This window comes from Mobula hypostoma, chromosome 6 (assembly GCF_963921235.1).
Source record: "Mobula hypostoma chromosome 6, sMobHyp1.1, whole genome shotgun sequence".
NCBI lineage: Eukaryota > Metazoa > Chordata > Chondrichthyes > Myliobatiformes > Myliobatidae > Mobula > Mobula hypostoma.
In genome coordinates this window covers 141,740,272-141,761,024 of record NC_086102.1, presented here as the reverse complement: position 1 = coordinate 141,761,024, position 20,753 = coordinate 141,740,272, and the positions used below count along the sequence as shown (strand labels likewise).

At 42.1% G+C, this 20,753-nt stretch overlaps 1 protein-coding gene across 1 annotated transcript; it reads right to left on the bottom strand.

Moving 5' to 3' along the window:
- Positions 1 to 9,773: 9,773 nt before the first annotated feature.
- Positions 9,774 to 19,450, bottom strand: LOC134348768 (gamma-crystallin S-1-like). The gene is made up of 3 exons (XM_063052571.1): positions 19,285 to 19,450; positions 12,492 to 12,754; positions 9,774 to 10,049 (listed from the first exon to the last, which is right to left on the bottom strand). Exons 1-3 carry the CDS (start codon positions 19,448 to 19,450, stop codon positions 9,774 to 9,776), a joined length of 705 nt encoding a protein of 234 aa, XP_062908641.1.
- Positions 19,451 to 20,753: the final 1,303 nt, after the last annotated feature.

Here is a 20,753-nt window from a genome sequence, read left to right as displayed (position 1 = left end):
AAGGAAGTTTCTACACTTCTTACACAAATTCAGAACCTCTTGCTGTCCAAGACTTCCTTATGCAGAAAGGAGACCGCTGAAGCGTATTGACAGTTGAAACAGGGGCAATATGGAAACCAAGGTCTGTTCCAACAAACATCAGGCAAACTGTTTGCTTTGATGTCACTCAAAAAACACCTTTTAGAGCACCAGGAGGCCGGCCAGTGGTACAGTGACATCCACAATGAACTTCCAGGCAAGTGGTCCCAAGTTCGGATCCAGCCAGCCTCTTGCATTCGTTCCATCCGTGCTGGGTTGAACATCAATCTAACAACCTGGTGTCATAAAAATCAGACACAATTGCGGAAAAAAAACAGCAAGGATGCCTGCTGATGCGCCCCACGGTGTGGAAGGGAACGGCAAGCAAACAAACGGATCACCAGGAGAGCTTCATTGCTCTGAGAGATGTTTCTGGGATGTTTTGCCTCCACCAGATGAACAGCACCTCATACAGTGTACCTTACCTCGCAGTGTATACTCTGCTGTGGATCAGCCACAGTTCATGAACTCCCCACACAAGGAGGGGCTTCAACCTTCTCCCTCTGACTGACAGGCAAATGTGCCAGCACTGTGACAATGCTGCCGGTAAAAATGAAAAGCTGTCCTCTTCAGCAGACTCTTTTTCAAACAAACCCTGAGATATGGAGTCCTGCCAACCTGTGCAGTCAGATGTAGAGTGACAGGCTTTGTGGTTTCTAGAGTATCTCCATTTGCTAATTGTTGTCTTACTTAGAGTCATTAAGCCTCTGTGCTCTCTGTTTAATCTTGTCTAGTTTATTTTGACTGGCACAGGTTTTAAATGTACTGTGATTATTTAAAGTGGACTTCCAATCAGTGCTTATCATTGGGTCTTTGTTCTAAGAATGATGTGTCTCACGGTATCACTCAGTCAAGTCACTGATGTTCTGTTGAAATTCCTATGTGTAAACTCTGGTTTGCGTCTCTACACGTGACCCTGTCATTTCTCTGCACCTGGGTTCAGTCATTACCAGCACTCACCTAGACTGAAAACAAAACAAACACAAGCAGTTCAGCTTCAGAGCATTGAAGCCACATCACATATTCCTTTATTGTGCACGGAATATCAACAGTAAAAATAATCATTTTTACTGGCTTGCATGATGATTAAATCTGACTGCAATTATATCTAAAAGCCCATTGCCCATCAGAATTACAGGGCTAAACAGTGGTATAATGGACTCCTGGCTTTGATGTGAACTCTCCATCTGGATCTCTGTAAGATCCACTGCCACAGCATGAGTGGGGACTCTGACTTTTTAAGTTAAAATATACTTTAATCATAAAAATTGCTCTAAAATATAAAAATACTGAACCATCAATTCAATATTTGCATAATAAGTAATGGCTTAAGTTCATAATCACATGGTGGTAGAGGACATTTTTTGCTTTAAAAGCACTCAGAATCTAAGGCAAGGATTGCTTTGATGAAGTCAACTTAAATATATTTTGAAACAATGCAAATTCCCTGTCTGAAATAAGTTGATTTTTTTTATTTTTTGAGGATTGGATTCATTAGCTCTGAATAATATTGTCCACTTCACCAACCTACAAACCATAGCACCTGTTTGTTTCCTTCTCGTGCTGGAAAATTCTTAGCGAACAAAGTAATTTTACTTTCAGATTACAGTTTAGCTGAGGATCCAAATTAACATCAGAAAAATTCAAAGATAAGTGATCAAAGGCTGCCATGTTCAGTGAGAAGTTGTGTTTCTGAGGAACTGCAACAAAATTCCAGTATATATTTCTTCTAAATGAATCCAATTTCATCCTATTGACACAATTTTATTCTGTTGTTTTCATAGAATAAATTTGTTTTTGCAATTAGCTGATGTACAAATTTTGTGTGTAGCTAGAGCATTTATACTAGAATGAAGTGACTTTAAACCAGAATGGTTGGGGGGTGGGAATCAAATTAAAGAGGCTAGGCGTGAGGCGGTTAGTTCACAACAGAGGGATGGGAACCAGTGCAGAGAGACAGAGGGGTGTAAAGTGAGGGTAGAAGCAAAAAGTTCTAAGGAGAAAAGTAAAAGTGGCAGGCCGACAAATCCAGGGCAAGCATTAAAAAGGGCCACTTTTCAACATAATTGTATAAGGGCTAAGAGAGTTGTAAAAGAGCGCCTGAAGGCTTTGTGTGTCAATGCAAGGAGCATTCGTAATAAGGTGGATGAATTGAAAGTGCAGGTTGTTATTAATGATTATGATATAGTTGGGATCACAGAGACATGGCTCCAGGGTGACCAGGGATGGGAGCTCAACGTTCAGGGATATTCAATATTCAGGAGGGATAGACATGAAGGAAGGGGAGGTGGGGTGGCGTTGCTGGTTAAAGAAGAGATTAATGCAATAGAAAGGAAGGACATAAGCCGGGAAGATGTGGAATCGATATGGGTAGAGCTGTGTAACACTAAGGGGCAGAAGACGCTGGTGGGAGTTGTGTACAGGCCACCTAACAGTAGTAGTGAGGTCAGAGATGGTATTAAGCAGGAAATTAGAAATGTGTGCAATAAAGGAACAGCAGTTATAATGGGTGACTTCAATCTACATGTAGATTGGGTGAACCAAATTGGTAAAGGTGCTGAGGAAGAGGATTTCTTGGAATGTATGCGGGATGGTTTTTTGAACCAACATGTCGAGGAACCAACTAGAGAGCAGGCTATTCTGGACTGGGTTTTGAGCAATGAGGAAGGGTTAATTAGCGATCTTGTCGTGAGAGGCCCCTTGGGTAAGAGTGACCATAATATGGTGGAATTCTTCATTAAGATGGAGAGTGACATAGTTAATTCAGAAACAAAGGTTCTGAACTTAAAGAGGGGTAACTTTGAAGGTATGAGACGTGAATTAGCTAAGATAGACTGGCAAATGACACTTAAAGGATTGACGGTGGATATGCAATGGCAAGCATTTAAAGGTTGCATGGATGAACTACAACAATTGTTCATCTCAGTTTGGCAAAAGAATAAATCAAGGAAGGTAGTGCACCCGTGGCTGACAAGAGAAATTAGGGATAGTATCAATTCCAAAGAAGAAGCATACAAATTAGCCAGAGAAAGTGGCTCACCTGAGGACTGGGAGAAATTCAGAGTTCAGCAGAGGAGGACAAAGGGCTTAATTAGGAAGGGGAAAAAAGATTATGAGAGAAAACTGGCAGGGAACATAAAAACGGACTGTAAAAGCTTTTATAGATATGTAAAGAGGAAAAGGCTGGTAAAGACAAATGTAGGTCCCCTGCAGACAGAAACAGATAAATTGATTATGGGGAGCAAGGACATGGCAGACCAATTGAATAATTACTTTGGTTCTGTCTTCACTAAGGAGGACATAAATAATCTTCCAGAAATAGTAGGGGACAGAGGGTCCAGTGAGATGGAGGAAGTGAGCGAAATACATGTTAGTAGGGAAGTGGTGTTAGGTAAATTGAAGGGATTGAAGGCAGATAAATCCCCAGGGCCAGATGGTCGGCATCCTAGAGTGCTTAAGGAAGTAGCCCAAGAAATAGTGGATGCATTAGTGATAATTTTTCAAAACTCATTAGATTCTGGACTAGTTCCTGAGGATTGGAGGGTGGCTAATGTAACTCCACTTTTTCAAAAAGGAGGGAGAGAGAAACCAGGGAATTATAGACCGGTTAGCCTAATGTCGGTGGTAGGGAAACTGCTGGAGTCAGTTATCAAGGATGTGATAACAGCACATTTGGAAAGCGGTGAAATCATCGGACAAAGTCAGCATGGATTTGTGAAAGGAAAATCATGTCTGACGAATCTCATAGAATTTTTTGAGGATGTAACTAGTAGAGTGGATAGGGGAGAACCAGTGGATGTGGTATATTTGGATTTTCAAAATGCTTTTGACAAGGTCCCACACAGGAGATTAGTGTGCAAACTTAAAGCACACGGTATTGGGGGTAAGGTATTGGTGTGGGTGGAGAATTGGTTAGCAGACAGGAAGCAAAGAGTGGGAATAAACGGGACCTTTTCAGAATGGCAGGCGGTGACTAGTGGGGTACTGCAAGGCTCAGTGCTGGGACCCCAGTTGTTTACAATATATATTAATGACTTGGATGAGGGAATTAAATGCAGCATCTCCAAGTTTGCGGATGACACGAAGCTGGGTGGCAGTGTTAGCTGTGAGGAGGATGCTAAGAGGATGCAAGGTGACTTGGATTAGTTGGGTGAGTGGGCAAATTCATGGCAGATGCAATTTAATGTGGATAAATGTGAAGTTATCCACTTTGGTGGCAAAAATAGGAAAACAGATTATTATCTGAATGGTGGCCGATTAGGAAAAGGGGAGGTTCAACGAGACCTGGGTGTCATTATACACCAGTCATTGAAAGTGGCCATGCAGGTACAGCAGGCGGTGAAAAAGGCGAATGGTATGCTGGCATTTATAGCGAGAGGATTCGAGTACAGGAGCAGGGAGGTACTACTGCAGTTGTACAAGGCCTTGGTGAGACCACACCTGGAATATTGTGTGCAGTTTTGGTCCCCTAATCTGAGGAAAGACATCCTTGCCATAGAGGGAGTACAAAGAAGGTTCACCAGATTGATTCCTGGGATGGCAGGACTTTCATATGAAGAAAGACTGGATGAACTGGGCTTGTACTCGTTGGAATTTAGAAGATTGAGGGGGGATCTGATTGAAACGTATAAGATCCTAAAGGGATTGGACAGGCTAGATGCAGGAAGATTGTTCCCGATGTTGGGGAAGTCCAGAACGAGGGGCCACAGTTTGAGGATAGAGGGGAAGCCTTTTAGGACCGAGATTAGGAAAAACTTCTTCACACAGAGAGTGATGAATCTGTGGAATTCTTTGCCACAGGAAACAGTTGAGGCCAGTTCATTGGTTATATTTAAGAGGGAGTTAGATATGGCCCTTGTGGCTACGGGGATCAGGGGGTATGGAGGGAAGGCTGGGGCGGGGTTCTGAGTTGGAGGATCAGCCATGATCATAATAAATGGTGGTGCAGGCTCGAAGGGCCGAATGGCCTACTCCTGCACCTATTTTCTATGTTTCTATGTTTCTATATAGAACGAAACGATGCTTCACAAAATCATTCAAAATCTCTGAATGGATTATTTATGCAACAGTCACTGTGACTTTGTTGCTGAGCAAACAGCCATCCTGTACATAGCAATCCTCACCACAGAAAAGAATGTCACATTAATTCTTTCTAAATTTTAGCTTTTTTAGTAAGTGTTTCTTTAATTTTTAATCTTGAATGAGTGTAAAAAGTAGACACACATGTTACTCGTGTTTACCTTTTGCTGAACTGGTCAACAACAAAAAATATAGGGAACATTTCCTACTATAAAATTTATACATTGTTACAGTTTATTTTAACAAAATTAACTATTATTTGCAAGCAATAACTTTTTAAAAATGTATTCCTTTCTCATAACTTGTTACTGGCAAGGCCAGCTTTAATACCCATCTCTAACTATCCTTGAGAAAATGAAGATGAACAGCTTTTCTAACCCCCCGCAATCATTCTAGTGAAGTTCTCCCACAGAGATGTTGGCAGGAAGTTTCAGGATCTAAACCCATTAGCGATGAAGGACAAGTGATAGGTTTCCAAATCAGTGAGCTTTGTGATATAGAAGGGAAGCTACAGATGGTAGTATTCTCCTGACCTTTGCAAAATATTATGCAAACAGCCTGGGCAAGTATCTGCAGTGCATTTTTGTAGATGATACACACCGCAGCCACTTTGTATCAATCCTCTGAATGAATATTTTGGATGATTAATAAGGAGCCAACCAAGAAGAATACTTTGACGGTGTCAAGCTTCATAAGAGCTGTTGGAGCGAACTGCATTTATCGAGCCAAGCGGAGAATATCATGATGTGCCTTGAGAATGTGCCTAGAAAAAGTGTGGAGTGTCAGGAAGTGAGTCAAGTTTCAAAGTTCATAGTAAGTTTATTAATCAAACAAGGTACATATCATTTATAACCCTGAGGTTCATTTTCCTGCGTGCGTACAACAAATCTATAGAACAGTAACTATAACAGGGTCAATGAAAGATTAATCACAGTGGAAAAGACAACAAACTGCAAATGTAAATACAAATAAATAGCAATAAATAATGAGAACATGATTTACTGAGATAAAGAGTCCTTAAAGTCAGATCACAGATTGTGGGAACATCTCAATGGATGGGCAAGTGAGTGTCATTATCCCATTTCTTCTAGAGTCTGATGGTTAAGGATAGTAACTGTTCTTGAACCTGGTGTTGCAAACCCTAAGGCTTTTGTACCTTCAGCCTGCTGACAGCAGTGAGAAGAGAGTATGACCTGGGTGGAGAGGATCTCTGATTATGGATGCTGCTTTCCTACATCAGTGTTTCATGTAGATGTGCTCAATACTTGGAAGGGCTTCATCCGTGAGGTACTGGGCTGAATCCACTACCTTTAGTAGGATTTTCTGTTTAGAGGCATTGGTGCTTCCATACTAGTCCATGACGTAGCCAGTCAATAAACTCTCCACTACACACCTATAGAAGTTTTTCTGAGTTTTATATGTCATGCCAAATCTCCATAAACTCCAAAGGAAGTAGAGATGCTGCAATGCTATCTTCACAATTACACTTACGTGCTGGGTCCAGGACACGTCCTCTGAAATAATAACACTTGGGAATTTAAAGACGCTAACCCTCTTCACCTTTGAATTTCAATGAGGACTGGCCTATGGACCTCTGGTTTCCCTCTCCTGAAGTCTACAATCAGTTCCTTAGTCTTGCTGACATTGTGTCAGTGGTTGTTACTATGGCACTACTCAGCCTAATTTTCAATCTCCCTCTTGTATGCTAATACATCACCATCTTTGATTCGGATGACAGTGGTGCTGTCAGCCAACTTTGATATGACATTGAAGCTGTGCTTAGCCACAGGGTCATAAGCGTAAAGCGAGTAGTGCGGAGGGCTAAACATACAGCCCTGTGGTGCATCTGTGCTGATGGAGATGACGGAGGAGATCTTGTTGCCAATCCAAACTGACTGGGGTCTACAAGTGAGGAAATCCAGGATCAAATTGCATGAGGAGGTATTGAGGTCAACGTCTTGGAGCTGATTTATTAGTTTGGAGGGGATGATGCTATTGTGTGCTGAGCGGTAGTCGATAAATAGTATTCTCACTACCTGATATCCAACTCTGACTGAACACTAACTCTAATGTATGGATCTCAACTCAGAAGCCCATGTCCAACAGCACAAGTAGTCATCACATCTGGGGTCTACTTTGGTTGCAGTGGATGACCACGATTTCTTCTGTTGCCGGTCATGCTCTTTACTCTCCACAAACTGTTGTTGAACCTTCTTCCTGGCCATTGGATCACACTGTTAGTTTCATCTGTCCAGTCTGTTGGAGCTGACTGTGCCTGCTAGGACAGGCGTGACCCTAATCTCACCAGGTCTGAGGCCCGCCGGCTACCCTCACTTCACTTAGTCTGCCTGTCGAAGCGGTGCACAGATGTGTGGCCTGTGCCACACGCAAACAGCTACTTGGGGCCACGGGGAGAGCTAGGTGTCCAGTAAAGACCAAAGGACAGACAGCTGCCTCAGAATGGACACAAGCGCGTTCATCAAAGGTGCTACAGCCCCTGGAAACCACATATATCCTAATAACAGAAATAAGAGAAACATAAATGGTTTTTTGAGTCATACTTCTGATCAGCTACTTCAATTGGCCCCATACTGAAATCACTCCCACCAATGTTTCTGTCCTTTGCACTTTCTTTGCTTCTACCAAACTCATTCACTTTCTTCATTAAGGAAATTGCTGGAAGAACTCAAAGGGTCAGGCAGCATCTGAAAAGGGATATGGAAACTTTGTTTCTACAAATTGCAGCTTTGATTGCTGGTCATTAGAGGCTTAGTTAATGAACTATACAGATATATTTGCTTTCTGTCCACTGTTTTCTGTAGGGAGTTTCCTGGTTTAGCCGATGAACGTGCACTTCAGCTTGCGAAGTTCACCATGTGGAAGCTGTATGTTAGCTCTGTCTTCAAATTAACGCCTTACACCGTAATTGGTTCTCCCAGTACACGCACCATATGTGTATTTAATACTGTCATCAGCATTCCCTGTCCAACTCATCAAAGAAGTTCATAGAGGAAAGTGGTTGATTTACCGTTGACTGGTTGGGTGTTGAGGCTTTCCTGTGGAGGTAAAGTGGTGGTCGATAGTTTGGGTCAATGCCCTGCACCGGGAATGAGTGTAAAGGAGAGATACCCAGTATTAAAGTTGAGGGGGAGAGGTGAAGCAGGGGCTGGCAAGCAGCAGGAGAAACCAGGTGGGAAACGGGATGAAGGTTATATGGAATCATGTATGGGGAAAATCAGGGTGGAGGTTGCGAGACAGTGGCTGGTGGGCGATACGTATAGACAGATAAGAAGAGAGGGGGAAATGATGGAAGGTGGAGCCAGGAGGGAGAGACAGAGGATAGAAAGTGATATGTGGAGATAGAAAACGCTGCAGATGCTGGAAAATAAGCAGGGAGGAAGGTGTCAAGAAAGAGATGACGGATAGATTCAGATAATAAACCTTCACTTCTGGACTTCTTCCATTTTCCCCTGCTCTACCTCTAGTTGGACTTCTAACCTCTTCACATCCTGCTTACCCATATCATTATCAATATTGTTTTCACTCTTTAACTTTCTGAATTCCTTTGACACTCCCCATCACCATTCTCAGCTGAAATACTTGGGAATTTCACTTATCCCTTCACCAGGATCTATCTGCCACCCCTTACTCCAGTCCTTCTTTATACTGGCTACCTTCTCTCTATCTTACAGTTCAAGGTCACTTGCATGACTGACAGCTGTCAATGTCAGCTTCCAGACTGCATTTATCCCTCACAAATCGTAATCCAAATAAAATTGCTTGGAATTGGAAGTGTCCATTCAACATGGCTGGAAATTGGTTGTGAAGGGAACATTTTTATTAAAAATGGAGTCTCTCTAATTCGTAGATTGTGACAAGTGTTCTCACTAAAGAAGCTAATGGGACGCTTGCCTTTTAGCCCGTAAATGTCTGAAAAACACTGATGCAAAAATGGAGGATATGTATCTAGCTTGTGACAGGTGGGAAGAGGCAGTGCAGTGGTGCATCTGGTAGAAACATTGCCTCTCAATGTCAGCAACCTAGCGGGATGTCTATGTGAAGTTTGCACATTCTCATTGTGATCCAGTGTTTTTCTCTAGGTGCTCTGGTTTCCTTCTAGATCTGAGCGGTGAGCTGTATGGTAGGCAAATCAGCCATTGACTAAGATTTGGGTGAGATGGTGAGTATTTGAGGTGATTTTTTAAAATGGGATCAATGAAGGATCAGTCTTGTGGGTAGTTGACTCAGTGGGCCAAAAGGCTTGTTTCCATGTTGTATCTATCAATAAGAGCAGGAATCCACAGAGTTGTGACAATTTATCACTATCTTCTCAATAGGGGAAGATGAGCTGATCAATAATGATTTACATGTTCAGCATGTCTCTAGATAAAAATTATCTCCACAATGATAGCAGCTAAAATGAGAAATAATCCTGAATTAAGGTCAATATGTTACAAGCATCTACATAAGATTTAAGTACCATTGCTATTTTGTATGTTTTACACAAAGTTATAGCAACATCAAAATAAATGAATTACAGTGACAAGGGTCTTGCAAAGGAGATTTTATTTTCTGAAATATGTTGTCAGAATAATATGCTGGTTATTGAGAGTCAACTAGAAGTCCCTCATGCGCCTGAAGGACCCAATGGCTGAGTTGTAGCCACCCCAGTCAATGTATTTCCTGTATTCCCCGAGTCTCAGGAAATACTGTCGGCCTCTGTAGTTGGGATGTTCATAGAAGATCCAGTAACCATCCATCACCTGACAGGAGTGGATGTCACGGTAACGGAAACGATCGTAGACAGAGGGACAGTCATCCATGAATTCCATCATCTGGCCTCCAAAGTCAGGCCTCTCATAAATCCTCATCCTGTAGGTGCCTCCTCGGTACTGGAAGAAAGGATTTTATTGCATTCTTAATACAGTATAATAATCTCAAAATACATATAATTAACACAGATATTTCAGGGAGATGTAGTTGTATAAAACCTCAGTATGATCAACAATGAATTCTATTTCAAGGTTATCCCTGATGAAATAACTTGGAGAAAATTTATCTCCACATTGATGGCAGTTAAACTATAGACAATCATAATTTAAGATTGATGGAGTTCACTGTTTCTACAGGACTCTCATGATTCTCTAAAAAAATACATTTTGGCTGTAGATCTCATGAAAGGTATTTTAAGGATTTTAATGTATCCTCAGTATATTCTTAATGTCATAATTATATATCAGAAGTTGATACATCTTTTGTATATCTATAAAATATAATACCTGTTTGAAGAGTGAGTTCTCGGTTTCTGAACATAGGGTTACCAAGAAGAACTAAGTTTACAGAATTTAGTTCCAATAGAGATAACATGATGTAATTAATGTAAAACTTGTGTAAAAGCATCATGGTAAATGAGCTTACAGTAGGTGCTGGTCTGTGTCTGTAAATAGGTTTACTTGCTAATATAAAAAAGAATGCAAGTTGATCTGAGCGTTTTCAGTTTCTATTGTTACGAGAATACACATAAAATTAAGATGTTTGCTGGCCTGGGCTAGCATCAGTGGCATCAGCAGTTGGTCTGCCACCTGCCCTCAGGGGAAGGAGAGATAAGGAACAATGGAGCAGCGTCTGGAGATGTGTAATGAAGGGATGTGGGAGAGAGAGCTGTCTGGAGCGGCTCCCCCCTTTGAACCCTGAACTGTTTGAAGTGATGGACAGGCGATACCCCAGCAGGGGGATAAAAAGGGACAGGTTCGCTAAGACAGGCACACACGCCACCCGAGGTAACGAGACCCTGGAAGCGGTGCGCCTCTCACGAGTGGTGAGAAGTACCGGACAACGCACAGGGTGGAAAGGTACGATCAGCGGGAACCCGGTGTGTGTCCGCCCTTGCCTGGGTGCCGGGTTCACTGCAGAGGATCGACCGCATCTGGAGGAGGGGTCACAGTCGGTGACCTCAGGTGACATCACCAAGGACCTGCCCAAAAGCTGTTTGTGAGCCATCTCGCTGGTCTGTGAGCCATCTTGCTGGTCTGTGAGTGAAGCAGTGTTCTGAATGATCAGTTGTTCCTATTCTGTCTCTCTTCCCCCACCTTGTCCATCGCCATGGCAACGATTACTGCGAACTGAACTACAAACTGGACTGAACTTTGAGTCATTTTGAAATTGGTCATTTACCCCTAGACAACGATAGAGCTTGATTGATGCTGTTATCTTAATTCTGTGCACATGTGTGGTTATCATTGTTGAATTGTTGCATTTATTATCCTTTCGATTACTGTGTTGCTTGTTTCTTTAATAAAACTTTCTTAGTTCTAGTACTCCAGACTCCAACTGAGTGATCCATTTCTGCTGGTTTGGCAACCCAGTTACGGGGTACGTAACACTATTTCCTCACTTCCTCTGTCAGAGGGATAAGTATAACTCTACACGGGGTGTGATTGTTGAAAACAATAACACAGCCATCCCTCATTCCAATCTAGGTGCCACCTGGAGCCTGAATTACATTATTGGTTCTCGTAACTTGGCCAAATTGGACCAGATGATCTTGAAAGAATTTGCAAATGATGGGATAGGACAGAATGCTCAACATATAGCTAACATGGATGCAAAACATGGGCCAAACAGCCTCATCCAATGCTTTAACCTCAAAGTGGTTCACTAAAATCATGCAATAATATTATGTTTTTAATTTTGCAGAGCCACCAGTGTCCAGGTGCTACTATTGTCTACATGGTGTTCGATAAAATTAGCAGAAACTGACCAAGTATTCATGTGGCCCAACTAGATTTTAATAGAGAAGACACGAGAGAGGGCAGTGTCTGTAATCTGGATCAACACACAAGATGCTGGAGGAACTCAAGGCGTCAGGCAGAACTTGCAGAGTCAACATTTCAGTTTGAGACTCTTTATCAGGCCTGACAAATGCTGCCTGACTGGCTGAGTTCCTCCAGCATCCTGTGCGTAGACATTAATGTAGTTTCAGCATAAAAAGCCAGTGAATCATACACCAGTGATAATAAACCTGATTCTGATTCCGATTCTTTACCCAGTGCCCTCACAATCACGGATACAGCTCCATCTGTCAAAAGCAATCGGGCATTGATCCTTCTCACCAGATTCACTCATTCCCTGTACCAACTTAAATTCTGTTGACTCCTTTAACAAATATCTACTGACTCCAAACTTGTCTCTAAATGCCAGCAGCTAAGTCTAGCTTTCACATTGCACATTTCAGAGAACGAGCTTGTGCACAAGTGCAATTATTGCAAATGTCAGCCATTTTCTAGCAGTGTGCCAAGTGGCTTGGAATACCTCAGTCACCAACAGCAACTTACAGGTGGGTAACTGCGACAGGACTTGACACAGTCATCGAATCCCATCCAGCGCTGGTAGTCAGGATACTCTCCCCTGCTCAGGACATACTGGTATCCCATGTAGTTGGGTCTCTCGTACACCACCCACCAGTCACTCTTGACACGGATGGAGTTACAGCGGCTGAAGTAAGGGGAGAGGTCGGCACAGTGGGAGCTGCACTCATAGTGCCGACCCTGGAAGTTCCTATCCTCGTAGAAGATGATCTGTGGGAAGAAATAAATAGCTTAAATCAGACTAGGAACAAATGATGGTCACAATATAATTCACAAAATGAAAAGTGGTCTTGCCTTTCCCATTGTGGTGTACGACCAATAACCAACTGACTACATGTAACTGTAACTGGGTATTTATATACTGGACAGAAAGGCTTTTCCAGCAATGCCTTTGTAATGTAGACGATGCAAACCTGAGGTCAGCAGAAAACAACATATGTCCCGTGAATGCTGAAAAAGCACCTGAGGATACGAGACTTATCAATGATCCATTGATTGTTTTTGTTTTGCAGTAGGCAATTTAATTCTGCAAGGCAGTAAATTAGCCTTTTTCATTCTATGCTAGGGATCATTCTAGAGTTCCAAAAAGTTGCAGTGCCGCGATATGTCGTAGAGTCACAGTCACAGTACAGGCACTTTAGCCCACGTGAGTCCATGGGACACTATCAACCACCCATGTACACGAATCCTAAATTAATCCCAATATTTTTATTCTCCCCACACTCTGATTGACGACTCCTGGATTTAACGCTAATTTACTGGTCAGGGACAATTTGTGATAAGTAATTAATGTACTGATGTGTGAGGAAATCAAGGCACCCGAGGAAACCGATGAGAGAGGAGAGAGGAGGTGCAAACACCCGAGCTATTGAATCTGGCTCTCTGTGGGGACCAGGAGGCGTCTGTCAGAGAGATGTTTCAACAAAATTTCTTTCAATGTCCAGCCGCGGATTCTGGAGCAGCACAGTTGGATAGCAGTTAGCGACAAGCTGTACAGCGCCTGAGATTAGGGTTCAATTCCTAAGCCTTCTGTAAGTAGTTTGTACGTTCTCTGCATGACCCGAGGGTTTCCTCCTGGTGCTTCACATTGCAAAGGCATCCTGGTGAGTAAGTTGTCGATATCCTATACTGGTGACAACACTTGCAGACTAACCCCAGTACATCCTCGGACTGTGAAGGTTTTTGTCACAAATGATGCATTTCACTGTTTCATTGTCTCATAGAAACATAGAAACATAGAAAATAGGTGCAGGAGTAGGCCATTCGGCCCTTCGAGCCTGCACCACCATTTATTATGATCATGGCTGATCCTCCAACTCAGAACCCCGCCCCAGCCTTCCCTCCATACCCCCTGATCCCCGTAGCCACAAGGGCCATATCTAACTCCCTCTTAAATATAACCAATGAACTGGCCTCAACTGTTTCCTGTGGCAAAGAATTCCACAGATTCATCACTCTCTGTGTGAAGAAGTTTTTCCTAATCTCGGTCCTAAAAGGCTTCCCCTCTATCCTCAAACTGTGGCCCCTCGTTCTGGACTTCCCCAACATCGGGAACAATCTTCCTGCATCTAGCCTGTCCAATCCCTTTAGGATCTTATACGTTTCAATCAGATCCCCCCCCAATCTTCTAAATTCCAACGAGTACAAGCCCAGTTCATCCAGTCTTTCTTCATATGAAAGTCCTGCCATCCCAGGAATCAATCTGGTGAACCTTCTTTGTACTCCCTCTATGGCAAGGATGTCTTTCCTCAGATTAGGGGACCAAAACTGCACACAATACTCCAGGCGTGGTCTCACCAAGGCCTTGTACAACTGCAGTAGTACCTCCCTGCTCCTGAACTCGAATCCTCTCGCTATAAATGCCAGCATACCATTCGCCTTTTTCACCGCCTGCTGTACCTGCATGCCCACTTTCAATGACTGGTGTATAATGTCACCCAGGTCTCGTTGCACCTCCCCTTTTCCTAATCGGCCACCATTCAGATAATAATCTGTTTTCCTATTTTTGCCACCAAAGTGGATAACTTCACATTTATCCACATTAAATTGCATCTGCCATGAGTTTGCCCACTCACCCAACCTATCCAAGTCACCCTGCATCCTCTTAGCATCCTCCTCACTGCTAACACTGCCACCCAGCTTCGTGTCATCCGCAAACTTGGAGATGCTGCATTTAATTCCCTCATCCAAGTCATTAATATATATTGTAAACAACTGGGGTCCCAGCACTGAGCCTTGCAGTACCCCACTAGTCACCGCCTGCCATTCTGAAAAGGTCCCGTTTATTCCCACTCTTTGCTTCCTGTCTGCTAACCAATTCTCCACCCACACCAATACCTTACCCCCAATACCGTGTGCTTTAAGTTTGCACACTAATCTCCTGTGTGGGACCTTGTCAAAAGCATTTTGAAAATCCAAATATACCACATCCACTGGTTCTCCCCTATCCACTCTACTAGTTACATCCTCAAAAAATTCTATGAGATTCGTCAGACATGATTTTCCTTTCACAAATCCATGCTGACTTTGTCCGATCATTTCACCGCTTTCCAAATGTGCTGTTATCACATCCTTGATAACTGACTCCAGCAGTTTCCCCACCACCGACGTTAGGCTAACCGGTCTATAATTCCCCGGTTTCTCTCTCCCTCCTTTTTTAAAAAGTGGGGTTACATTAGCCACCCTCCAATCCTCAGGAACTAGTCCAGAATCTAAGGAGTTTTGAAAAATTATCACTAATGCATCGACTATTTCTTGGGCTACTTCCTTAAGCACTCTAGGATGCAGACCATCTGGCCCTGGGGATTTATCTGCCTTCAATCCCTTCAATTTACCTAACACCACTTCCCTACTAACATGTATTTTACTCAGTTCCTCCATCTCACTGGACCCTCTGTCCTTTACTATTTCTGGAAGATTATTTATGTCCTCCTTAGTGAAGACAGAACCAAAGTCTCGATGTACATGTGACTACTAAAGCTAGTCAATCATTCAGATATACCCCTCCAACCTCAGAAACCCTCAAATTCACAAGATCTTTTTCAGTCCGATTGCCCCTTTAGGTCTCTTACAGCTTCAAGCCCCCATAAACTAGAGCACAAGAAAGCTACACAGTCACTGGCTCAATACACACACTCCGCACCTGAGGTCAGGATTGAACCTGCATCCCTGCAGTTGTGAAGCAGCAGTACTAACTGCTGCAGCACTCTGCCATCCTGCTGTGGACTGAATCCTTTAGCCACAGGACTTCATTATAGCATTGAGTGTGGAACTTGATAGATTTATCCTAATGAAGAAGGAAAAACCAGGACAGGAAGAATCGTTAATGAAAGAGGCCGATGTAGTAAGGAAGATAGTCAGAAAAGAAATCTTCCAGAGAGCTCAATGGGACCATCATAGATGCGTCAGAAGGCATCAAGACATCCACCTATAGAAGCCTGTGCAGCGAACCTCTGACATTTCTTAAACACCTCTATTTCTTAATTGTTGTCTTAACTAGAGTAATTAAGCCCTTATGGTCCAAATGAATCGTGTCAAGTTTATTTTAACTGGCAAGGGTTTTCCATGTACTGTGATTATTTAAAGCAGACTCCCCATTAGCACTTACTGCATGTTTTTGCTCTGAGAAAGATTTTTCTAGCGGTGTTGGTCAGTCCAGCCCCTGATGTTCTGTTGGAATTCCTGTGTATAAACTCTTGTTTCTGTTTCTACATGTGACCTTGTCATTCCTGCGCACCTGGGTTCAGTTGTTGCCAGTACACAGCACGACAGAAAACAAAACAAACACAAGCAGATCAACTTCAGAGCATTGAACACCACATCACATATTGCTTTATTGTGCACAGAATATTAACAGTAAAAATACTAATTCTTTCTGGTCTGTATGGTGGTTAAATTTGACTGCATATATCTAAAATCCCAACACCCTTTAGTATTACTGGGATAAACAGTGGTACAATGGACTCTTTGACTTGATGTGAATTCTCCATCTGGATGTTTGTAGAATACACTGCCACAACATGAAAGGGGACTCTGACTTTTTTAAGTGAAAATATACTTCATTCATAAAAATAATTTTTAAAAAATAAAAATACTGAACCACAAAGTTTATGTTTACACAACGAGTAATGACTTTGACTCATAATGCATGATGGTAGAGGACAGTTTTTGCTTTAAAAGTACTTAGGAAATAAGGCAAGGATTATTTTGATAACATCTTCTTTAGCATAAGTATTTCAAAACAAAGCAGGTTCCTTGACTGAAATAAGTTGATTTTCTGCTTGTTTTTTTCAGAAATGGTTTCATTGCCTCTGAATGATATTGTCCACTGTTTGTAGGGTATGAACTACCCTACAAAATGACTTTTGTAGAAGGCTTTTGTAGATGGCTTTTTTAGAAAATGGCTTTCTGTAGAAGCAATGTGTTCTGCTGGTAGGGTTTGGCTTACCGTTAAAGATAAGTGGTTGTGATATTCAGTTTAGGAATGTCGAGTCAGCCAATTAGGATGACGAATTTGGGAAAAGTTTCTACAGTAAGCTGGGCGGAGAGGTTTTGTGATGGACAGTGGGATAGGTCGAGGTCTTTTCATTGTGAAATGGAGAGGGAAGAAGTTCGAGAGTACCAGCCGTAGGATTCAATCCAAAAGGAAAGTGCGATTCAGTGGAGTCCAGGATGGGAAATTCTACTGGTGATCACTGAACAGGAGTCGGCACCATAAGTAAAACGGATATATCCAACTTTTGGAAGATCTGAGCTCCAACCTTCTGTACATTTGACTATTTTATTTGTAATGGACCCTTATGTTTTTTCCTTTTTCTTTCTTCTTTAATAACAGTTTGGTTAAGTTAACATTCATAAATATACTTTCTTTATAATTGACAGCTAATTGCATGAGGGCAATATTTACACAATATTCACACAGATTGGGCTTCAGGTGGTTGAGACATCCCAACTTCCCGGTTTTGGTGGGACTCAAGTCATACCGAGCCGAGATGTACGGAGTTTGAGAAAGGTGGTTTTCTCACTGAGGAGTCCAGTGGCCGTTAGCGAGGAGCTAGGGATGCCCAGTAGAAAGGGGTTTCATGTAAATAATTAGAACATTTATATAGCACCATAAGATCATCTGAAAACACTGAAAGGATTATTTATGCAACACAGTCACTGAGACTTCGTTGTTGAGCAGACAGCCATCCTGTACACAGCAATCCTCACAGCAACAATGAATATCACATTAATTCATTTTTAACTTTAGCATTTTTAGGAAATGTTCCTTTAATTTTTCATCCTAAATGAGTGTAAAAAGTAGATACACATTATACTCATGTTTACCTTTTGCTGAACGGAGCAACAGCAAAAAAATACAGGGAACAGTTCCTACTATAAAATTTATTTTCATGCATGAGAAAAACAATATTTATTTCATTACTTTTTGGAAAAAATTAACTGTATTATTTGCAAGCAATATCTTTTTAAAAATGTATTCAATTTTTATGATCTGGTGTTACTGGCAAGACCAGCACTTAATACCCTGGAGAAAATGAAGACAAACAGCTTTTCTAAAACCTTGCAATCGTTCTAGTGAAGTTCTCCCACTGAGATGTTGGCAGGGAGTTTCAGGATTTAAATCCAGTGGCGATGAAAGACAAGTGATAGGTTTCCAAATCAGTGAGCTATGCAATATGGAGGGGAAGCTACAGATGGTAGTATTCACTTGTCCTTTAGGAAATATTATCCAAACAGCCTGGGCAAGTATCTGCAGTGCACTTTTGTAGATGATACACAACACTGTCACTTTGCATCAATCCTCTGAATGAATATTTCGGATGATTGTTAAGGAGCCAACCAAGAAGGATACCTTGACAGTGTCAAGCTTCATAAGAGCTGTTGGAGCGAACTGCATTCATCGAGCCAAATGGAGAATATCATGATGTGCCTTGAGAATGTGCCTAGAAAAAGTGTGGAGTGTCAGGAAGTGAGTCAAGTTTCAAAGTTCATAGCAAGTTTATTAATCAAACAAGGTATATATTATTTATAACACTGAGATTCATTTTTCTGTGTGCATACAACAAATCTATAGAACAGTAACTATAACAGGATTAATGAAAAATTAATCACAGTGGAGAAGACAACAAACTGCAAATGCAAATACAAATAAACGGCAATAAATATCAAAAACATGAGATGATGAGATAAAAAAAACCCTTAAAGTGAGATCACTGGTTGTGGGAATATCTCAATGGATGGGCAAGTGAGTGTCATTATCCCATTTGTTCAAGAGCCAGATAGTTGAGGAGTCGTAACCATTCTCGAACTTGGTGGTATGAGGTTCTTGTACCTTTTACCTGATGACAACAGCAAGAAGAGAGCATGTCCTGGGTTGTGGGGATCTATGATAATGGATGTTGCTCTCCTACGACAACATATCATGTAGATGTGCTCAATAGTTGGGAGGGCAGTTTTGTGATATTCTGGGCTGAGTCCATTACTTTTTCTAGGATTTTCTGTTCAAAGGCATAGGTGCCTTCATACCAGGCCATGCTGCAGCCAGTCAGTACACTCTTTACTACACAACTATAGAAGTTCATTAAAGTTTTATGTGTCATATCGAATCTCTGCAGACTCCAAAGGAAGCAGAAGTTTTGCCATTCTAGCTTCGCAATTATACTTAGGTGCTGGGTCCTAGACAGGTCCTCTGAAATACTAACAACCAGGAACTTAAAGTTGATAACCCTGACGTTCTGAAGAATCTCATTTCTATTGCCTGAATCTACTTTTGCAGTTCTGCTGTTAAAGTCCAGGATTTTAAGCAGACAAGAAGATGTCTCCATCACAAGTGCATGCAGGAGTTTCAACTTGGATCTGAGAGTGATGTTATTATCTCTCCAGACTGGTTTTAGTTTAGCCAGCGTTGCTGTTGTTTGGGCCATCTTTACAAGGACTTCGGGCTTTGATCTTTCTTGGTTAATAATGGTGCCAAGATACTTTAACCATTTGACAATCTCTAGTTCTCGTCCACTTCAGAAGGTTTAGATTATTAGATTACGAGGACACTGAGTCCTCATTTATTGTCATTTAGAAATGCATGCATTAAGAAATGCTTCAAAAGACTCCTTGTCATCTTCTATACAGACCATGTCTTAAATGACAAAGTACAAAGGAGCAGAACCCAACACATGAGACACCACAAAGATCTGCTGTCCACACTAAAGAAGAGGGAACTAAGATGGTCTGGCCACATAACAAGTTCAAGTAGGCTCTGATAGACCATTCTTGAGGGACTGATGCAGTGGAAAAGAGAAAGGAGCTGACAGAGGAAGAGGTGGGCAGACAACATTGCAGAGTGGACCAGAGAGAGCTTTGCTACAACCCAGGCACTCACCCACAACCATGGGAGATGGAGGAAATTGGTGCAGCACTCATCTGTACAGCACCTCTATGACCCAGGCAGGTTGAGGGATCCCTCTCCAACTCTGATCCTCCTACAAGGACTGCCTTATGGACCCCTGGCTCCCCTCTCCTGAACTCCACAATCAGTTCCTTGGTCTTGCTGACATTGAGTGAAAGGTTGCTGTTATGACACCCCTCAGCCAAATTTTCAGTCTCCCTCCTGTATGCGAATTCATCTCCACCTTTGATTCGGCCAACGACTGTAGTGTTGTCAGCAAACCTGAATATGGCATTGGAGCTGTGCTTAGCCATAGAGTCACTAGTGTAATGCAGGTAGACCAGAGAGCTAAACATACAGCTCTGTAGTGCATTTGTGGAGGAGATCTTGTTGCCAATCTAAACTGACTGGGGTCTACAAGTAAGAAAATCTAGGATCCAATTGCATAAGCAGGAATTGAAGCCAACGCCTTGGAGCTTATTGATTAGTTTGGAGGGGATGACGCTATTGAATGCTAAGCTCTAATTGATAAGTAGCATCCTCACCACAGGATACCTAAACTCTGACCAAACACTAACTGTAATGCATGTATCTCTGTGGTCAATCCAGTTGAATTTGTAGAAAATGATGTCTTCCCTCCCCTACTCCCCAGAATGTCGATGGTGTGGACCTCAGCAATGGTAATGCCATTGAATGTTGGGGAGAGATGAGAGATTCTCTCTGGTCTGGCCTGAATATTATCTTGATCTTGCTGCATATGGGCTTGGAGTTTGCTGAGCAGTAGCAGGTGGAATTGAAAATTGTGCAAACGTCTGAAAACATCCCAACTTCTGACTTTAAAGTGC